This window comes from Schistocerca nitens, chromosome 9, assembly GCF_023898315.1.
Source record: "Schistocerca nitens isolate TAMUIC-IGC-003100 chromosome 9, iqSchNite1.1, whole genome shotgun sequence".
Lineage (NCBI taxonomy): Eukaryota > Metazoa > Arthropoda > Insecta > Orthoptera > Acrididae > Schistocerca > Schistocerca nitens.
This window is the reverse complement of record NC_064622.1, coordinates 515,298,354-515,316,105: the sequence shown is the minus strand read 5'-3', so window position 1 is coordinate 515,316,105 and position 17,752 is coordinate 515,298,354. Positions and strand designations below refer to the sequence as shown.

General features: G+C 41.9%; 1 protein-coding gene across 1 annotated transcript in view; it reads left to right on the top strand.

The window, feature by feature from the left end:
• Window positions 1-17,752, top strand: part of LOC126203762 (transmembrane protein 248-like) — a 74,253-nt gene that overhangs the window by 19,206 nt on the left and 37,295 nt on the right. Inside the window, exon 4 of the mRNA XM_049938131.1 lies at window positions 5,136-5,509. Coding sequence (XP_049794088.1) covers window positions 5,136-5,509 — 374 coding nt within the window. The remainder of the gene's footprint in view (window positions 1-5,135; window positions 5,510-17,752) is intronic.

The following is a 17,752-nucleotide window of genomic DNA, read 5'->3' as shown; positions in this document are numbered from 1 at the left end:
CATGTGAATTATTCTAGGTACACTTGTCATATTAATGCTCTATGAAATCCACACTTTTGGCAATATCCACCATTGTCTTTGCAGGAGAGAACCTCATTGTTGGAGTAGTAAAGGTATCGCATGAACTTAGTAGTACCCACTGTGGTCAGAGGTCACATTAGCATGTAGAACATATGATACAGGCTAATGTGTGGATCTGAAAGAGAAGTTCACAATCATATATATAATATAGTTGACACTTACACTGTAACATACCACTTTTTTAGTCTAGATAGTATATTTACAATCTGACATATGTGATAAGGCAATTGTCACTAGTAAAAAGTCATTTCTGTTCTCTCAAAACATAAAAAGAATGTAAATTTGTAATTTTCCACCCAAAATTGGCAGTGTGAGCTTTCGAAATTCGTAACATAATAACAAATAAGTCATCAATGAAGAACTCTCGTTCATTTCAAGTCTGTCTGATTTTGTGTTCAAATTGTTATTTATACCACTAAACAGAGTGAAAATGTTGAGTTCCGCAATTTTTTTTTGTTTTTTACTCCCATGTCAGCCAAGTGGAATGGAATGTAATGGAGTACTTGGTAGTGTTGATAAAAAAAATTCAGTCTTTAGTATGTGATACTCTTGCCCTTCCACCAGTCCGAAATGAAAAAATATCCATACAATCATGTGATAATGAAGGTGAGAAAATAAAACCAAGTACCCTTCATTCACTCAAAATTATGTTTAAGAAGTTCCTGAAATATACTCATTATAATGCATGCAAGTACAAAGTGTAATTAACACACTTTAAAGAGTACCTAGAACTTCGCATTTTCGTGTATGTTTTGTTTCTCTTCAGTTACCAGTTTCCTTGGGAAAGTGTAAAACTAGTAAATAGTGTGTTGCTAGTAAGCTGTTGCTTGAGTAGTTCCAAATTTTGATAGTAATTAACTTCAGGTGGCAAACCCATGAAGACTATTTACAACACATCCACCAAGAAAGCTTGTAAAGTCATAATTAGCTTCATGGTATGAACAATATTCAGAATATTTATTTGCAGTAAATGGGCTGATGGAAAAAGTAAAACATAAGAAAACTCTCATGGTTACTTAAATCAGTGCTTCGTGTGTACTAATAATCACAGAAATACAAGGAGAAAACTGCCTGATCTTCATCAACAATAATGTATGTAATTTTGTTGTTATTTCTTTTTTGTAAATACGAGGGGGTATCCAAAAATACGAGTTATTTTTTAAAAACTATATATTTTCAAACTTTGTACAAAACAACCTTATCCCCTTCAAAATACTCTCCATTATAACCAACCCATTTGTCCCACCTGTGCTTCCACTGTTCAAAACATTTTTTCTAGTCATATTTAGAAATGGCTGACAGCTCTTCGCTCGTTTTTCTCTTGACTTCTTTAGTGTTGTCAAATAAGTGTCTTTCATGCCCCATTTCTTGCGTGGAAATAAGAATAAGTCACACGGAGTCAGGTCAGGTAAGTAAGGTGTGTGGGGCAGCAGAACCGTGCCATTTTTTAGCCAAAAACTGTCTTAGATGACTGTGTGCAGGTGCATTGACGTGATGGAAGGACCGTCTCCTGTTTGTCACAAATAGAGCTCCAAAATAACCCACTAATCTCTGAGAGTCGATCAGTTGTCTGTCAAAGATCTGTGAGCACTAGCTCTCAAATGTTTTCAATGTTTTTGTCGAATCATCGAGAAATAGATGTCCAGAACAAGGTCTGTCATCAGTCGACATGTAGCCATTTTTAAATTGAGCAAACCACTTGTACACTTGAGTTTTTCCCCATAGTGTCATTTTGGTAATCTGTTTTAAACATTAAAACAGTTTCAGCAGCTTTTTTACTGAGAAGAAAAGAAAAATTTCACAGCTCACATTGTTCACTTAAACTTGCCACCATGAAAGAAACAAGAACAAAACAGTCCTTGCAAAAACAATCTCTGCAGATCAACAAAATAAGCCAGGCCAACAACATAGGCCTCACTGAACTGGCAATGAGTTGTACTATACACACCTATCACCAGAAATACATACTACACAAACTCCACCCACGACAATGTTGTTCCGTTTTTTTTTTGGGGTACCCCCTCATACGTTGACAACATTCAATGTTCAAAAGCTAATTTATATATAAAAGCTAATTTTTATATTTTTCCCACGTGGAATTTTTCCCTATATATATATATATATAAAATAGAGGGAAAAATTCCATGTGGGAAAAATATATCTAAAAACAAAGATGATGTGACTTACCGAACGAAAGCACTGGCAGGTCGATAGACACACAAACAAACACACACACACACAAAATTCAAGCTTTCACAACAAACTGTTGCCTCATCAGGAAAGAGGGAAGGAGAGGGAAAGACGAAAGGATGTGGGTTTTAAGGGAGAGGGTAAGGAGTCATTCCAATCCCGGGAGCGGAAAGACTTACCTTAGGGGGGAAAAAAGGACAGGTATACACTCGCGCGCGCACACACACACATATCCATCCACACAGGAATTTCTGACTTCCAGCCTTGCCTCTCAATCCTTCTTAAACCTTAATCCTACTCCCAACATCACCATTGCTGAAGCCCAGGCTATCCGTGATCCGAAGGCTGACCGGTCCATCGTCATTCTTCCGGCAGACAAGGGTTCCACGACCGTGGTACTTGATCGTCGGGAGTATGTGGCTGAGGGACTGCGTCAGCTTTCAGACAACACCACATACAAAGTTTACCAAGGTAATCCCATTCCTGATGTCCAGGCGGAGCTTCAAGGAATCCTCAGAACCTTAGGCCCCCTACAAAACCTTTCACCTGACTCCATCAACCTCCTGACCCCACCGACACCCCGCACCCCTACCTTCTACCTTCTTCCTAAAATTCACAAACCCAATCATCCTGGCCGCCCCATTGTAGCTGGTTACCGAGCCCCCACAGAACGTATCTCTGCCTACGTAGATCAACACCTTCAACCCATTACATGCAGTCTCCCATCCTTCATCAAAGACACCAACCACTTTCTCGAACACCTGGAATCCTTACCCAATCCGTTACCCCCAGAAACCATCCTTGTAACCATTGATGCCACTTCCTTATACACAAATCTCCCGCACGTCCAGGGCCTCGCTGCGATGGAGCACTTCCTTTCACGCCGATCACCTGCCACCCTACCTAAAACCTCTTTCCTCATTACCTTAGCCAGCTTCATCCTGACCCACAACTTCTTCACTTTTGGAGACCAGACATACCAACAATTAAAGGGAACAGCCATGGGTACCAGGATGGCCCCTTCGTACGCCAACCTATTCATGGGTCGCTTAGTGGAAGCCTTCTTGGTTACCCAGGCCTGCCAACCCAAAGTTTGGTACAGATTTATTGATGACATCTTCATGATCTGGACTCACAGTGAAGAAGAACTCCAGAATTTCCTCTCCAACCTCAACTCCTTTGGTTCCATCAGATTCACCTGGTCCTACTCCAAATCCCATGCCACTTTCCTTGATGTTGACCTCCACCTGTCCAATGGCCAGCTTCACATGTCCGTCCACATCAAACCCACCAACAAGCAACAGTACCTCCATTACGACAGCTGCCACCCATTCCACATCAAACGGTCCCTTCCCTACAGCCTAGGTCTTCGTGGCAAACGAATCTGCTCCAGTCCGGAATCCCTGAAGCATTACACCAACAACCTGACAACAGCTTTCGCATCCCGCAACTACCCTCCCGACCTGGTACAGAAGCAAATAACCAGAGCCACTTCCTCATCCTCTCAAACCCAGAACCTCCCACAGAAGAACCACAAAAGTGCCCCACTTTCCGGGACTGGATCAGATTCTGAAAGTGGCTCTCCAGCAGGGATACGACTTCCTCAAATCCTGCCCTGAAATGAGATCCATCCTTCATGAAATCCTCCCCACTCCACCAAGAGTGTCTTTCCGCCGTCCACCTAACCTTCGTAACCTCTTAGTTCATCCCTATGAAATCCCCAAACCACCTTCCCTACCCTCTGGCTCCTACCCTTGTAACCGCCCCCGGTGTAAAACCTGTCCCATGCACCCTCCCACCACCACCTACTCCAGTCCTGTAACCCGGAAGGTGTACACGATCAAAGGCAGAGCCACGTGTGAAAGCACCCACGTGATCTACCAACTGACCTGCCTACACTGTGACGCATTCTATGTGGGAATGACCAGCAACAAACTGTCCATTCGCATGAATGGACACAGGCAGACAGTGTTTGTTGGTAATAAGGATCACCCTGTGGCTAAACATGCCTTGGTGCACGGCCAGCACATCTTGGCACAGTGTTACACCGTCCGGGTTATCTGGATACTTCCCACTAACACCAACCTATCCGAACTCCGGAGATGGGAACTTGCTCTTCAATATATCCTCTCTTCCCGTTATCCACCAGGCCTCAATCTCTGCTAATTTCAAGTTGCCGCCACTCATACCTCACCTGTCATTCAACATCTTTGCCTCTGCACTTCTGCCTCGACTGACATCTCTGCCCAAACTCTTTGTCTTTAAATATGTCTGCTTGTGTCTGTATATGTGTGGATGGATATATGTGTGTGTGTGTGTGTGCGCGAGTGTATACCCGTCCTTTTTTCCCCCCTAAGGTAAGTCTTTCCGCTCCCGGGATTGGAATGACTCCTTACCCTCTCCCTTAAAACCCACATCCTTTCGTCTTTCCCTTTCCTTCCCTCTTTCCTGATGAGGCAACAGTTTGTTGCGAAAGCTTGAATTCTGTGTGTATGTTTGTTTGTTTGTTTGTGTGTCTGTCGACCTGCCAGCACTTTCATTTGGTAAGTCACATCATCTTATATATGTGTGTGTGTGTGTGTGTGTGTGTGTGTGTGTGTGTGTGTGTGTGTGTGTGTGTGACATTCCACCTAACTGACAGATACCTCTTTCCTCTCCTCTCACAAGTCAATCAGTTTAATTTTCTCACTGTCCAGTCACATTAGGCAGAGTCATTGCCTAATGGCTTCATAATGTCTTATACCATTTTAGTGAGATTGCTCCCTTTAGTGCAGCTGTGTGTTGCCTATGATCTGTAGTATGCCATATAATTAGGTGTTGTCTCCAATGAACCAGGAAAGAAAATATAGGAATTTTCATTGCAGAATGGGCTCAGTCGTGCTGCACAGGTGAGGCAGACAGCACCTTCTCCGGGACTACGAATCTCAATGTGACGGTGCTGTTGCCCCCTAATCCGGCCTCCGTGACCGCCAACGGTTCTGCAACGAACTCTCGCGAAGTCTGCGTGACATTCTCCGGCCCGCGTTCCATGCTGCCCGCTGCCCAGCACTCGCCACCGACCTGCGGTAGTGGCGGTCTGAGTCTTTACACGGCGAGTGGCAGCACGGCGAGGCTGGTGGCCAGGAGCGGTGACCCAGCCGCCCTCGGCGAGAGGGTGGGTGATGGCTGGTGTGCGGGTGGGGCGCAGGTGCGCCTCAGCTACAGGGCTGGCCCGGGCTTCTCAGTCACACTTACCGTGGTGAGTAGCTTGCCTGTATCTGTGTACTTACTTGCCAGAATGTGGCTGAGTGCACACCTTGTCCCAGATTAATTCTTCTTCCTCTCTCAAATTTATTTATTTATTTAGTTTTATGAGGAGATCCGTTGGGTCCTCAACTGCTCTGCCAACGTCGTCATCTCGGAGTAGCATTAGCACCCTACATTTTCAGTTATTTGTTGAATCTATACCAATCTTTCGTTCTGCTACAGTGTCTATCCCCTACAGCTCTGTAAAGTACTGTGAAAGCTATTCCTTGCTCTCTTAATATGTGTCCTAATTTCTGCCCTTACTTCGTGTCAGTATTTTCCACACGTTCTTCAACTTGCTGTTGCTGTAGAGAACTTCCTCATTTCTAACCTTATCAGTCCACATAATTTTTGACACCCTCATATAGCAACACATCTGAAACATTCTTTTTCTTCTTTCCTCATTTTCCACAGTCTGTGATTCACTTCCAAACAGTGATATGCTCCTAATTTTTTTCAGAAATTTCTTCTGATATCAATAGACTATATTTTGTTGAGGAATACCCATTTTGCCTGTGCTACTCTGCTTATTGCACTTTCCTTGTTCTGTGTGACAAGAGTAAATTGTCCACAAAGATAATGGAATTACTTCACTACATCTACTCCATAATTTAATGTGAAGTTTATTGCTAATCTCCTCTCGGCTGCTCTTCATCAGTTTCAGGTTCTATCTTGTGTTTACTGCAGTGCGCTCTTTAGTTTGTCCTAGAGTTAATGCGGTACCAAAATTACAGAGTAGTAGTTTTTGTACAGTACATATGTGCCCAGTAGGTTTACCAGTAACATTGGTAGAATTGGTAGGGAAAGAAATATAAATTAATATTTAAGAGAGGAACTGAGAGCCAATGACTTACCTTTATTTTTTTGTTTATTTTGCACATAATTAGAACTGCATATTGTTCAGCAATACACACCTTTGTGTATTGTATGTCCTTGAAAATATAAATTGCATGTACTAACTAATAAAAACAAGTTGGCCATGTAACTTCTGTGTTTCTATGTAAGTAAAGCAGTTACTTTTGATGCAACTACAGTTTATGTGTACAACAATAAAATCTATATAGTTATTGTTGTTATTTTGTACTCTATATAACATTCTTTTATCGTGATCAAAGACAAGAGTTTCCAGTTATTACTGATATCTGCGAAAGTTTTAAGAAAATTGAATTTTCTGTCTCTATGTGATATTGGTTTTCCTTTTTCTTCCTCTTCCCCCCCCCCCCCCCCCAGTCGATGTCCCTCTGTTTCACGTTTTTAAGTAAAATCTGAATTAAACATGGATGTCTTCAATTTTGCTATATATACTATATTATTAAGTAACAGACAGGAGGATAACTGTAGGTTACATGGCCCTTTACATATCCTCACATAGTTTCTAGACAGTTCATTGCTTCCAGTTTTTAGGGGAATCTAGTAAGACGATGATTGCATACACATAGAAAGTGATCGAAATCAGGTAGCACCCAATGGGTGTAACACACACCTAATGTAGAGGTAACGTGATTGTGATCTTAACAGACCTAGGCTACTAGAAAACTATCATGACCTGTGCTTGCTTATGGTAGCCTAAGGTACTGTTCATTCCATTCTACAAGTTCTGTAATTATTCATCACTTTCACTGGGATAGCAATGTCATCAGTGAAGCTTATCATTGATATCCTTTCATCCTAAATGCTAATCCAACTCCTGAACCTCTCTTTTATTTCAAATAGTATGTGAGAATAAAAATTGTTGGTAGCTCAAGAAGCCCAAAATATTCTGCAAATTTATCATCGTGATCATAATGTGAGCTTTTTGTTGCAGGAAGTACTATGCTTATTGACTCCTACCAGCATGTGGATTCTAGGAATTGTACAAAAGCCGCATTCTGCAATGCATGGTGCTTTTCTTGCAGTATCTTCTACTGGAACTTCCTTAGCCTTTCTGCTAAACTTTGTGTCCCAGATTGGTAAACAGTACCCAGTAGTTGGATGAACTCTGTAGGCAACTGACTTTATGGATTACACTTCCTGGAGGTTCTTCTGAAAAATCTTATTACTTACACAAGCCACTCATTTATGAGGCATCAAATTGCAATATACTTCTGTGTCCTTACCAGTTACAGCATTGCTGAGTTTGTATTCAAATGGTATCAACCAGTCTAATTTATTGAATATAATAGAGGGAAACATTCCACGTGGGAGAAATATATACAGGCTGTATACGACCCGAGAGATCCGGGAAAAACCCGGGAATTTTTTCATCCGGGAGAAAACCGGGAAAAACCCGGGAATTGTTTAGAATTCCGTGAATTTTCCATTGTTTTAGTTTTCAGTTAAATTTTTGTGATTTTGACTGGTAAGAACCAATACTCTAACAAAGGATGTTACTGTATCCCGCTACTGCAGAATAATACTGCAGCAACAAAACATTAACGAGAGAAAAAAGAAAACGAAAATAATAAAACTTAAGTTGCAAAGGAAATGCGCCGTATACAACAAAAAAACAGTGCTTATACAAGCGTCTGCCAACAGGAAAGTGTGTCAAAGGCTTTAGGAAGACTATGCAATGCTTTATAACAACAAACTGCCTCCAATGAGCGTGACGTGACAACTGTTTAAATTAGATTCGTTTGAGCTGTTGCGGGCGGGCTCTTGCACATGCGCAGTTGAGTCGCGTATGAGTAGTACCTTCTCCCGCTTCTGGTTACAGAAGTGTGGCTGGACGCCACTACTTAATACGGTTCGGAAATATGGTAAATCTGGGGCTGATGCACAGAGCAGTCTGAGTTGTGGTGGGTCGTCTCCACGTGACCTGTGTTTACGTTTAGTGATTTTGTTGTGTCCTCTTCGTTTATTGCTCTCACGTTAAATGATAACAAAACGGAATTTCGTGGCCGGGAGCTATCAAATGAATTAAAATACGTTCGCATAATTCTAAAATATGTTATTAGTTTCAGATTTTATTTCCACCTTTCTGACAGAACAATGAAGTTATTTTTGCCGGTTTGGTAAAGAGATTTGGCTTTTATTAATCTTTTCTGTTGAGGCAGTCAATTTATTTGAAACGAAATGTTTAATTTCACACTATTGGCTAGTTTCAACTGTTCGCTGCATTTCAAGTGCACGTATGGCATTGTGCCATAATAAAGAACCAAACATGAGATAATACAGTACTGGTACTCCAAGAAAATTTACATACGAATGTGCATTTTAAGCCAAATTATGCGTTTTAGTATGGTTCACGAAATTCCGACGCTCTTGAACTATCATCTGATGTCTTGTTTCTTTTATGCCATACGTAAGATCTTTTAATGTTTTCCTGCGTCATCGTAGCTGTGCAAGCGCGGTGACACCCGTTATTTGGCAGTTCTCTTGGAACTGCTGAAACGAGCCTACTTCTAACAGGCCGCGGGAAAATATTGCGAATGGTGGTTTGAAAAGCGTTACATTCAAAACAGATTTCATTTTACGCAAGATGAACTATGTGTGAGAATGTACGATGAATTTCTTAAATTGCAAAGCGTTTGACTCTCATTTAAAAATCAACTCTTTGAGGACGACCATTTAGAAGAATTTCGAGCCCAAAAGATCAGACATTTACGTCGTTTTAGTGGCACATTTGTGTGATGTAGCTTAAAGTGCAACACGAGCAAAAAACATCAACATTATATGTGGAAGCTTAGCTTCTCTTCCAGCTTATTAATCTTCAAGACCAATATTATATGTGAATGCTATGTATATTAATTTAAACCATTAACTTTTCTTACTTGTGTGTTCGCGCTACTTATGAGTGATCCTGCTATTGGCTGACTACATCACATGTCCTATGCTGTCATCATCAGCTGGCGAGATCACATGACAGGAGCTATGACTGTCTTACAAAAGTGCATTGCAATCTCAATTTCAATGTTTCGGAAAGTAACATGCGGTGTTCGGTGGAATTCAAATTTATACCTTCGTAATACGAAAATATGCAGCGTAGATGTTGCTGCACATCAAAGGTCTTTCAAAATGTGTTTTCCCCCCCTCCGAGTTTCGTTTTCTAAAGTACTGGGAAATTCTACTCCTGCATATAAAACGATAGGACTGATGAGTTTCACAGCGCCGAGGAAGAGTATACTGTCACTTAACACGGAAAAAGTGTATTTTCATCCGGGAGAAAGTGTATTTTTAACTGGGAAATACGGGAAAAATCCGGGAATTTTTTTTCCTTGTCCACGTATACACCCTGATATATAAAAAACAAAGATGCTGTGACTTACCAAACGAGAAAGCTCTGGCAGATAGACGCAATCAAAACCACACAAACACACATACAAATTTCAAGCTTTCGCAACCCAAAGTTGCTTCATCAGGAAAGAGGGAAGGAGAGGGAAAGACGAAAGGATGTGGGTTTTAAGGGAGAGGGTAAGGAGTCATTCCAGTCCTGTCAATCGGAAGTATTCAGATAACCCGGACGGTGCACCAAGGCATGTTTAGCCACAGGGTGACCCTCATTACCAACAAACACTGTTCGCCTGTGTCCGTTCATGCGAATGGACAGTTTGTTGCTGGTCATTCACAGTGTAGGCATGTCAGTTGGTAAATCACGTGGGTGCTTTCACACGTGGTTCTGCCTTTGATCGTGTACACCTTCCGGGTTACAGGACTGGAGTAGGTGGTGGTGGGAGGGTGCACGGGACTGGTTTTACACCGGGGGCGGTTACGAGGGTAGGAGCCAGAGGGTAGGGAAGGTGGTTTGGGGATTTCATAGGGATGAACCAAGAGGTTGCGAAGGTTAGGTGGACGGCAGAAAGACACTCTCGGTGAAGTGGGGAGGATTTCATGAAGGATGGATCTCATTTCACGGCAGGATTTGAGGAAGTCGTATCCCTGCTGGAGAGCCACATTCAGAGTCTGATCCAGTCCAGGAAAATATTCTGTCACAAGTGGGGGCACCTTTGGGGTTCTTCTGTGGGAGGTTCTGGGTTTGAGGGGATGAGGAAGTGGCTCTGGTTATTTGCTTCTGTACCAGGTCAGGAGGGTAGTTGCGGGATGCGAAAGCTGTTTTCAGGTTATTGGTGTAATGGTTCAGGGATTCAGGACTGGAGCAGGGTTCTGGGTGAGTTTTCCAAACTGTAGTCCTTTGTCTAAGCCTCTCCAGTCCTTTTCCTTCACCTCTCTTCCTTCCCCTGCAACTCTTCTGCTAGAAGAAGGAGCCACTGGCTCCTAAAGCTTGCATAAGGTAAACCTACCTACCTACCTACCTACCTACCTCCCTCCCTCCCTCCCTGTGTGTGTGTGTGTGTGTGTGTGTGTGTGTGTGTGTGTGTGTGTGTGTGTGTGTGTGTGTGCGCGCGTTGCAGGTGGTATTTCCAACAGGACCAAAATGTAAGACTAAGGCCCAGTTAGTGATTGTAAAGGATGGTCATGCTTTGTGTGAGGCAGATTTTGATTATATCCTGTGCATTTGTGCCATGTCTTGTCAGTCAGACCATCGGAACCATGGATTTGCCAGTGGATAGAACATACGTGTCACACACACCTGCAACAGTGTAGCAGATCTGCAGTTGCTGAACATTTCCGTTGTACTAGTCATCCTCTGGAACATAACACACAGATTCTGGCACGTACTTCTAGTTATTAGGATAGTTTACTTTAAGGATGCTGTTGTAATTAAACTAGCAAGTGTCCTTAGCTTAAATTCTGCCTGGAATCCTGCTCGCTCCCTGGTAAAACTACATATGGAAGGAGTTAGCATTAATTGCTCACCTATTGTGAATTACTATTTCACAGCTGATAAAATGTAACTTTGTGTGATGGTGTTAGTTGTTTTACAGCGATTATCTTTCTGCACACATAATCTTTTGTTTCCTGTTTGGCATAGCAACTGAGGCTTTAAGTTACTGCACGCAGCAATCTCTCATTTTGTTTGAGCCTTGAAATTGACTGTGATCACCTATCAAAATATTGACAGTTGTTAATGACATTACTTTGCTGTATTCCAGTGAGTTTGATACACTTAGAGTACCTCAAATTCAACAAATTTAATGATGTTACACAAAGTTCCTGATTACAAAGTACTTTCCTTGCTCCTACTGCACTTGCATGCATCTCAAAAAAGAGAGCAATAACACAAATGAGAGACAGATTCTGTTACATCAGAAATGTGTTAGTTGTTTTCCTCACACATTTATAATTCAGTTAAATATATCATTTCCAGTTCTTTTATATTACTGTGCACTTTTGTATTCACTGCTCTTTCTGTGACTGGAACAGTGCAACATACACTCTGCTGCACACTCCACAGTGAATCTGAGAGTATAGGTGTCTATTGGTTTTTCCAATTCTAACAGTTGATGTCTTACCAAATGTGAACTGTTAAATAGAAGTGTGTGTTTTCCCCTCCCCGTTTATAGGTGGTGGCTCCATCTATGAGGTACAGTCACAGAGCATATCGTTTGTAGGCCTCTGTGCGAACTGTTATTCACGTCATTTTATCTGCTCAATTGCTAAGGGATAGATGTGTAGGAGGCTAAGGAATATTCATAGTTTCTGCTGTGAGGGTCAGTTCTAAAAGTTTTATAAACAGGTTTTCAGAGGATGTACACTCTTTGCTTCAAGTGTTTGCCAATCAAGTTTCTCAACATTTTAGTGGAACTCTTCTGCTAATCAAGCACCTTCCCTTGTATGTATTCAGTGTCCTGTTAGGCTGACCGGAAATACTGTAGGTACCATACACTTAAGCAATAATTGGGTAAGGACTATATAAATGTTCACTATTCAGTTTCCTTTGTAGACATGCATAGTTTCCCAGTTTTCTCCCAACAAATTTCCTTCATGTACAACTAAATCTCTATAGTAGTTCCACTAAATAAATCTACAAATTTTCGAATTTCTCTATTCCTCCTTTATTTCTTTTATTGTTTGTTCAATATACAGATTGTATAATATGGGTGATAGGCTGCAACCAAGTTGTGCTTGCTTCTCAATTAAAGGCACCTCTTCCCCCATTTCATGCCACTTATAACAGTATTTTAAAAATGCAATGGTTTACAGCTCTTAGGAAATGGTGAAAACCCATGAATGCATACAGCTTGCAGTGTTCTGCTGGTTCTTATCTGTGATCTGGGATAGCAAAGTAAATTCTGACCGGAAACTAAGATTTTCTATTATTCAATCTTACTCGCCTTACTATTTCAGCACACTCACAACCTCTTCCAATTGAACTTCATTTCCTGAAGTGCTGCAGTTACTGCTGAAAGTTAAGTGTACAAATCCAACATCCAATCCTCAAAATAAATACAATGCTGATGATAATCAATATATAGTATATTGTACTCATGTGTACAGTGACTGTTAATTTTAATGTTGTTTTAACATTTTAATGTTTGGAGAATCACAATCACATAGAAAAGGACTATGTTCACGAATGGTCTCTTGTTGAATGGATTCGAATTGAGTGAATGTATAATAAGTTTTCTCTTATCCCTGTGACATTATAGGCATTGTCACAGCTGCTCTTCCTGTGTGGCTTGCACGATATATCGAAGGACATGTGCCATTATGAGGTTTCTAGGTTGGTTGTATGTTGCCATCAGTATGTACCAATGTGTGCTGTAACTTGCCACTCCAAATGACATTTTCCGCGTTTTCAGCACTGAATGATTGTGTTACTGCATCAAACTTATGCTCTGTGATATGATAACAAGAGGTTTGTGTGTGTTAGCACTCGATTCTGTACATCAGAAGCAGATCCAGGTGGTTACTAGTTATTGTTGTCCAGCATCTAATCAGTGAGTGATTCGCTGCTTTTCGGCTGGCCCGTCAGCTGTTATTGTACTGTTATCTTACGTATCATCATTAAATACAAACAATGAAAACAATAAATTTTCACAAAATAATTTAACTGAATGGATAAAAATTGTACTCGCCAAGTGGTGGCAGAACAAACACGTAAATGAAGGTTGTAATTGTCCAAGCTTTTGGAGCCAGTGGCTCCTTCTTCAGGGAGAGGGGTTAAAGAGTAAGAAAGAGGGGTGGTAGAAAAGGACTGGAGGAGTCTAGGAAAAGGCATAGATTTTGGGAAAGTCACCCAGAACTGTGGGTCAGGGGGCACTTACCACACAGGATGAGAAGGAAACGCTGATTCTGTCTTTCCTTGCGGCCTAAGCCACCTTCGGTCTTTCCTTCTAATAAAGTCTTTCAGTTTGGCCAAACCCTTCTTAAGTCTTTCCTTCTCATCCCGCGTGGTAAGTTTCCCCCGACCCGCAGTTCTGGGTGACTTCTGAAGTCTACCCCTTTTCCTAAACCTCTCCAGTCCTTTTCCATCACCCGCCTTCCTGCCCCTTCACCCCTTCTGGCTGAAGGAGGAGCCGCTGGCCCAGAAAGCTTGGCGAATTACAACCTTCTTTTATGTGTGTGTTTTGCCACCACTTGGTGAGTAGATTGCATCATTATATATATGTGCACAAAACATTAAACCCAATTCATAGTGCTCATAAGTAGCTATCATAAAATTACAGTGTCAAAATTAGAGTGGAAAAATGCCTGTATAACCATTATAAACCACTATATGACTGTACAGGCCTGGTACTTCCTCTATTATTCACAGTTACAAGAGGAACAACAAAATGCAATATTCCATGAGATTAGAAACTACCAAATATTAAAAAGATTAGCCCTATACTTAGAGAAAGAACACCATATGAAGTAAACCATAAATTGTATTCGAAGTCTCTATATATAAATGAAGAAGGCTTAGTTTAGTTTTAGTTATGTCATGTTCCATAGATTATTTTATCAATATGATGTGGAACAAGTCAGATTACAAGATATACACTCCTGGAAATTGAAATAAGAACACCGTGAATTCATTGTCCCAGGAAGGGGAAACTTTGTTGACACATTCCTGGGGTCAGATACATCACATGATCACACTGACAGAACCACAGGCACATACACAGGCAACAGAGCATGCACAATGTCGGCACTAGTACAGTGTATATCCACCTTTCGCAGCAATGCAGGCTGCTATTCTCCCATGGAGACGATCGTAGAGATGCTGGATGTAGTCCTGTGGAACGGCTTGCCATGCCATTTCCACCTGGCGCCTCAGTTGGACCAGCGTTCGTGCTGGACGTGCAGACCGCGTGAGACGACGCTTCATCCAGTCCCAAACATGCTCAATGGGGGACAGATCCGGAGATCTTGCTGGCCAGGGTAGTTGACTTACACCTTGTAGAGCACGTTGGGTGGCACGGGATACATGCGGACGTGCATTGTCCTGTTGGAACAGCAAGTTCCCTTGCCGGTCTATGAATGGTAGAACGATGGGTTCGATGACGGTTTGGATGTACCGTGCACTATACAGTGTCCCCTCGACGATCACCAGTGGTGTACGGCCAGTGTAGGAGATTGCTCCCCACACCATGATGCCGGGTGTTGGCCCTGTGTGCCTCGGTCGTATGCAGTCCTGATTGTGGCGCTCACCTTCACGGCGCAAAACACGCATACGACGATCATTGGCACCAAGGCAGAAGCGACTCTCATCGCTGAAGACGACGCGTCTCCATTCATCCCTCCATTCACGCCTGTCGCGACACCACTGGAGGCGGGCTGCACGGTGTTGGGGCGTGAGCGGAAGACGGCCTAACGGTGTGCGGGACCGTAGCCCAGCTTCATGGAGACGGTTGCGAATGGTCCTCGCCGATACCCCAGGAGCAACAGTGTCCCTAATTTGCTGGGAAGTGGCGGTGCGGTCCCCTACGGCACTGCGTAGGATCCTACGGTCTTGGCGTGCATCCGTGCGTCGCTGCGGTCCGGTCCCAGGTCGACGGGCACGTGCACCTTCCGCCGACCACTGGCGACAACATCGATGTACTGTGGAGACCTCACGCCCCACGTGTTGAGCAATTCGGCGGTACGTCCACCCGGCCTGCCGCATGCCCACTATACGCCCTCTCTCAAAGTCCGTCAACTGCACATACGGTTCACGTCCACGCTGTCGCGGCATGCTACCAGTGTTAAAGACTGCGATGGAGCTCCGTATGCCACGGCAAACTGGCTGACACTGACGGCGGCGGTGCACAAATGCTGTGCCGTGCGTGCGATCATTGCTTGTACAGCCCTCTCGCAGTGTCCGGAGCAAGTATGGTGGGTCTGACACACCGGTGTCAATGTGTTCTTTTTTCCATTTCCAGGAGTGTGTATATATATATATATATATACACACACACACACACACACACACACACACACACACACACACACACACACACACACACATGAATAGTGCTAATATTAATGTTACTGAAATTTTTAGTTCTACACATGCAACTACATTTAGAGGTATGATTCTTATCCTCTCTCTCTCTCTCTCTCTCTCTCTCTCTCTCTCTCTCTCTCTCTCTCATTTCTGAAACAGAAATTTGTCCATGGAGTAGGAGTAGTTGTCCAAAAGAAATGATTTTAAGCTAGATTTAAAACTTGATCTGCTACCTGCCAAACACTTTATGTTGTTGTGCAAATGATCAAAGATTTTTGTTGCTGAATAATGTACTCCTTTTTGAACAACTGACATCTTCAATAACGGATAGGCAAGGTCATTTGTCCCTCTAGTGTTGTACGTATGAACATCACTGTTCTTCGCGAATTGAGATGGATTATTTGTAATGAATTTCATTAGCGAATATATGTACTCTGATGGTGCAGTTAAAATACCTAACTCCTTGAAAAGATGCCTATATGACCTTCTTGGGTGAACACCACTAATTATTCTCACTGCTCTCTTTTGTGCAATCAATACTTTGTCTAAATGGTAAGTTACCCCAGAAAACTATTTCATAAGACATTATTGAGTGGAAATATGCAAAGTACATTTGGAGGCTGATCTGTTTATTACCAAGACTAGCGATTAAATGAAGAGCGAAAGAAGCTGAACTTAGTTGTTTGAGAAACTCAGTAATATGCTTCTTCCAGTTCAAATTGTCATCAATGTCAATACCCAAAAATTTGGAGAAATCTACCCTGTTAACTGAGCCCTGTTCATATGCTACATCAATTGTCCGTAGGACTCTATGCGGTGTACAGAACTGGATATAGTGAGTTTTTCCAAAATTAAGGGAGAGTCCATTTTCTGAGAATCACTTAATAATTCTTTGAGACATCCTTAACAATATCTTCAACTACTTTTTCTGGAATGGGATTTATTATAAAACTCATGTCATCTGCAAAAAGTACTAGTTCTGCTTGCTGAAAGTTAAGTGAGAGGTCATTCATATGAATAAGAAACAGCAGAGGACCTAAAATTGAACCCTTTGGGACTCCCTTTGTGATAACTCCCCATTCACTAGAATTTACCACCCTCCCAACATTATTTGTGCTATTCAGCACAACTTTTTGCTTTCTGTTCATTAAGTATGATTCAAACCAGCTGTGTGTATAGCCTTGAATTCCATAAAACCTGAGTTTTTCTAATAGTGTGACATGATCCACGCAGTCAAATGCCTTGGAGAGATCACAAAAAAGCAACTGGCGATAATTTGTTATTTAGGGCTTGTACTATTTGATGGGTAAATGTGTAGATAGCATTCTCGGTCAAGTAACCCTTCCGGAATCTGAACTGTGACATGCTAAGTAAATTATTTTCACTTAAATGTGAGACTACTCTTGAATACATAACTTTTTTCGAGTATTTTAGAAAATGAAGTCAGCAATGAGATTGGTCTACAATTATTTAAGTCACTCTTGCCCCCCTTTCTTATGATGGGAAAATTCCCTGTGCCAGTGAAGCATTACATATATCGCTGAGGACTCCACGTATTAAATTAGAACAACACTTCAAAATTCTGTTAGAGACTCCCTCAACACCACATGAGCTCTTGTTTTTTAGTATATTTATAATTCTCTTAATTTCAGTGGGGGATGTTGGTGCTATTTCTAAATGCCTAAAGTCCTGGGAATGATATTTTTAACATATTTTTTTGCTTCTTCAACTGAACCCTTTAACCCTCATTTTGCTGCTACATTCAGAAAGTGATTGTTAAAAATACTTGCAACTTGTGAATTATCACTAACATCACCATTTAGCTTTATTGCTATGGTGTGCTGTGCACTGACGGGCTGCCCCGTCTCCTGTTTCACAATATTCCATATAGTTTTAATCTTATTATCCGCATTATTAATTTCTGTCAGAACACATAAGCTTCTCGACTTATTAATGACTTTCCTTAAA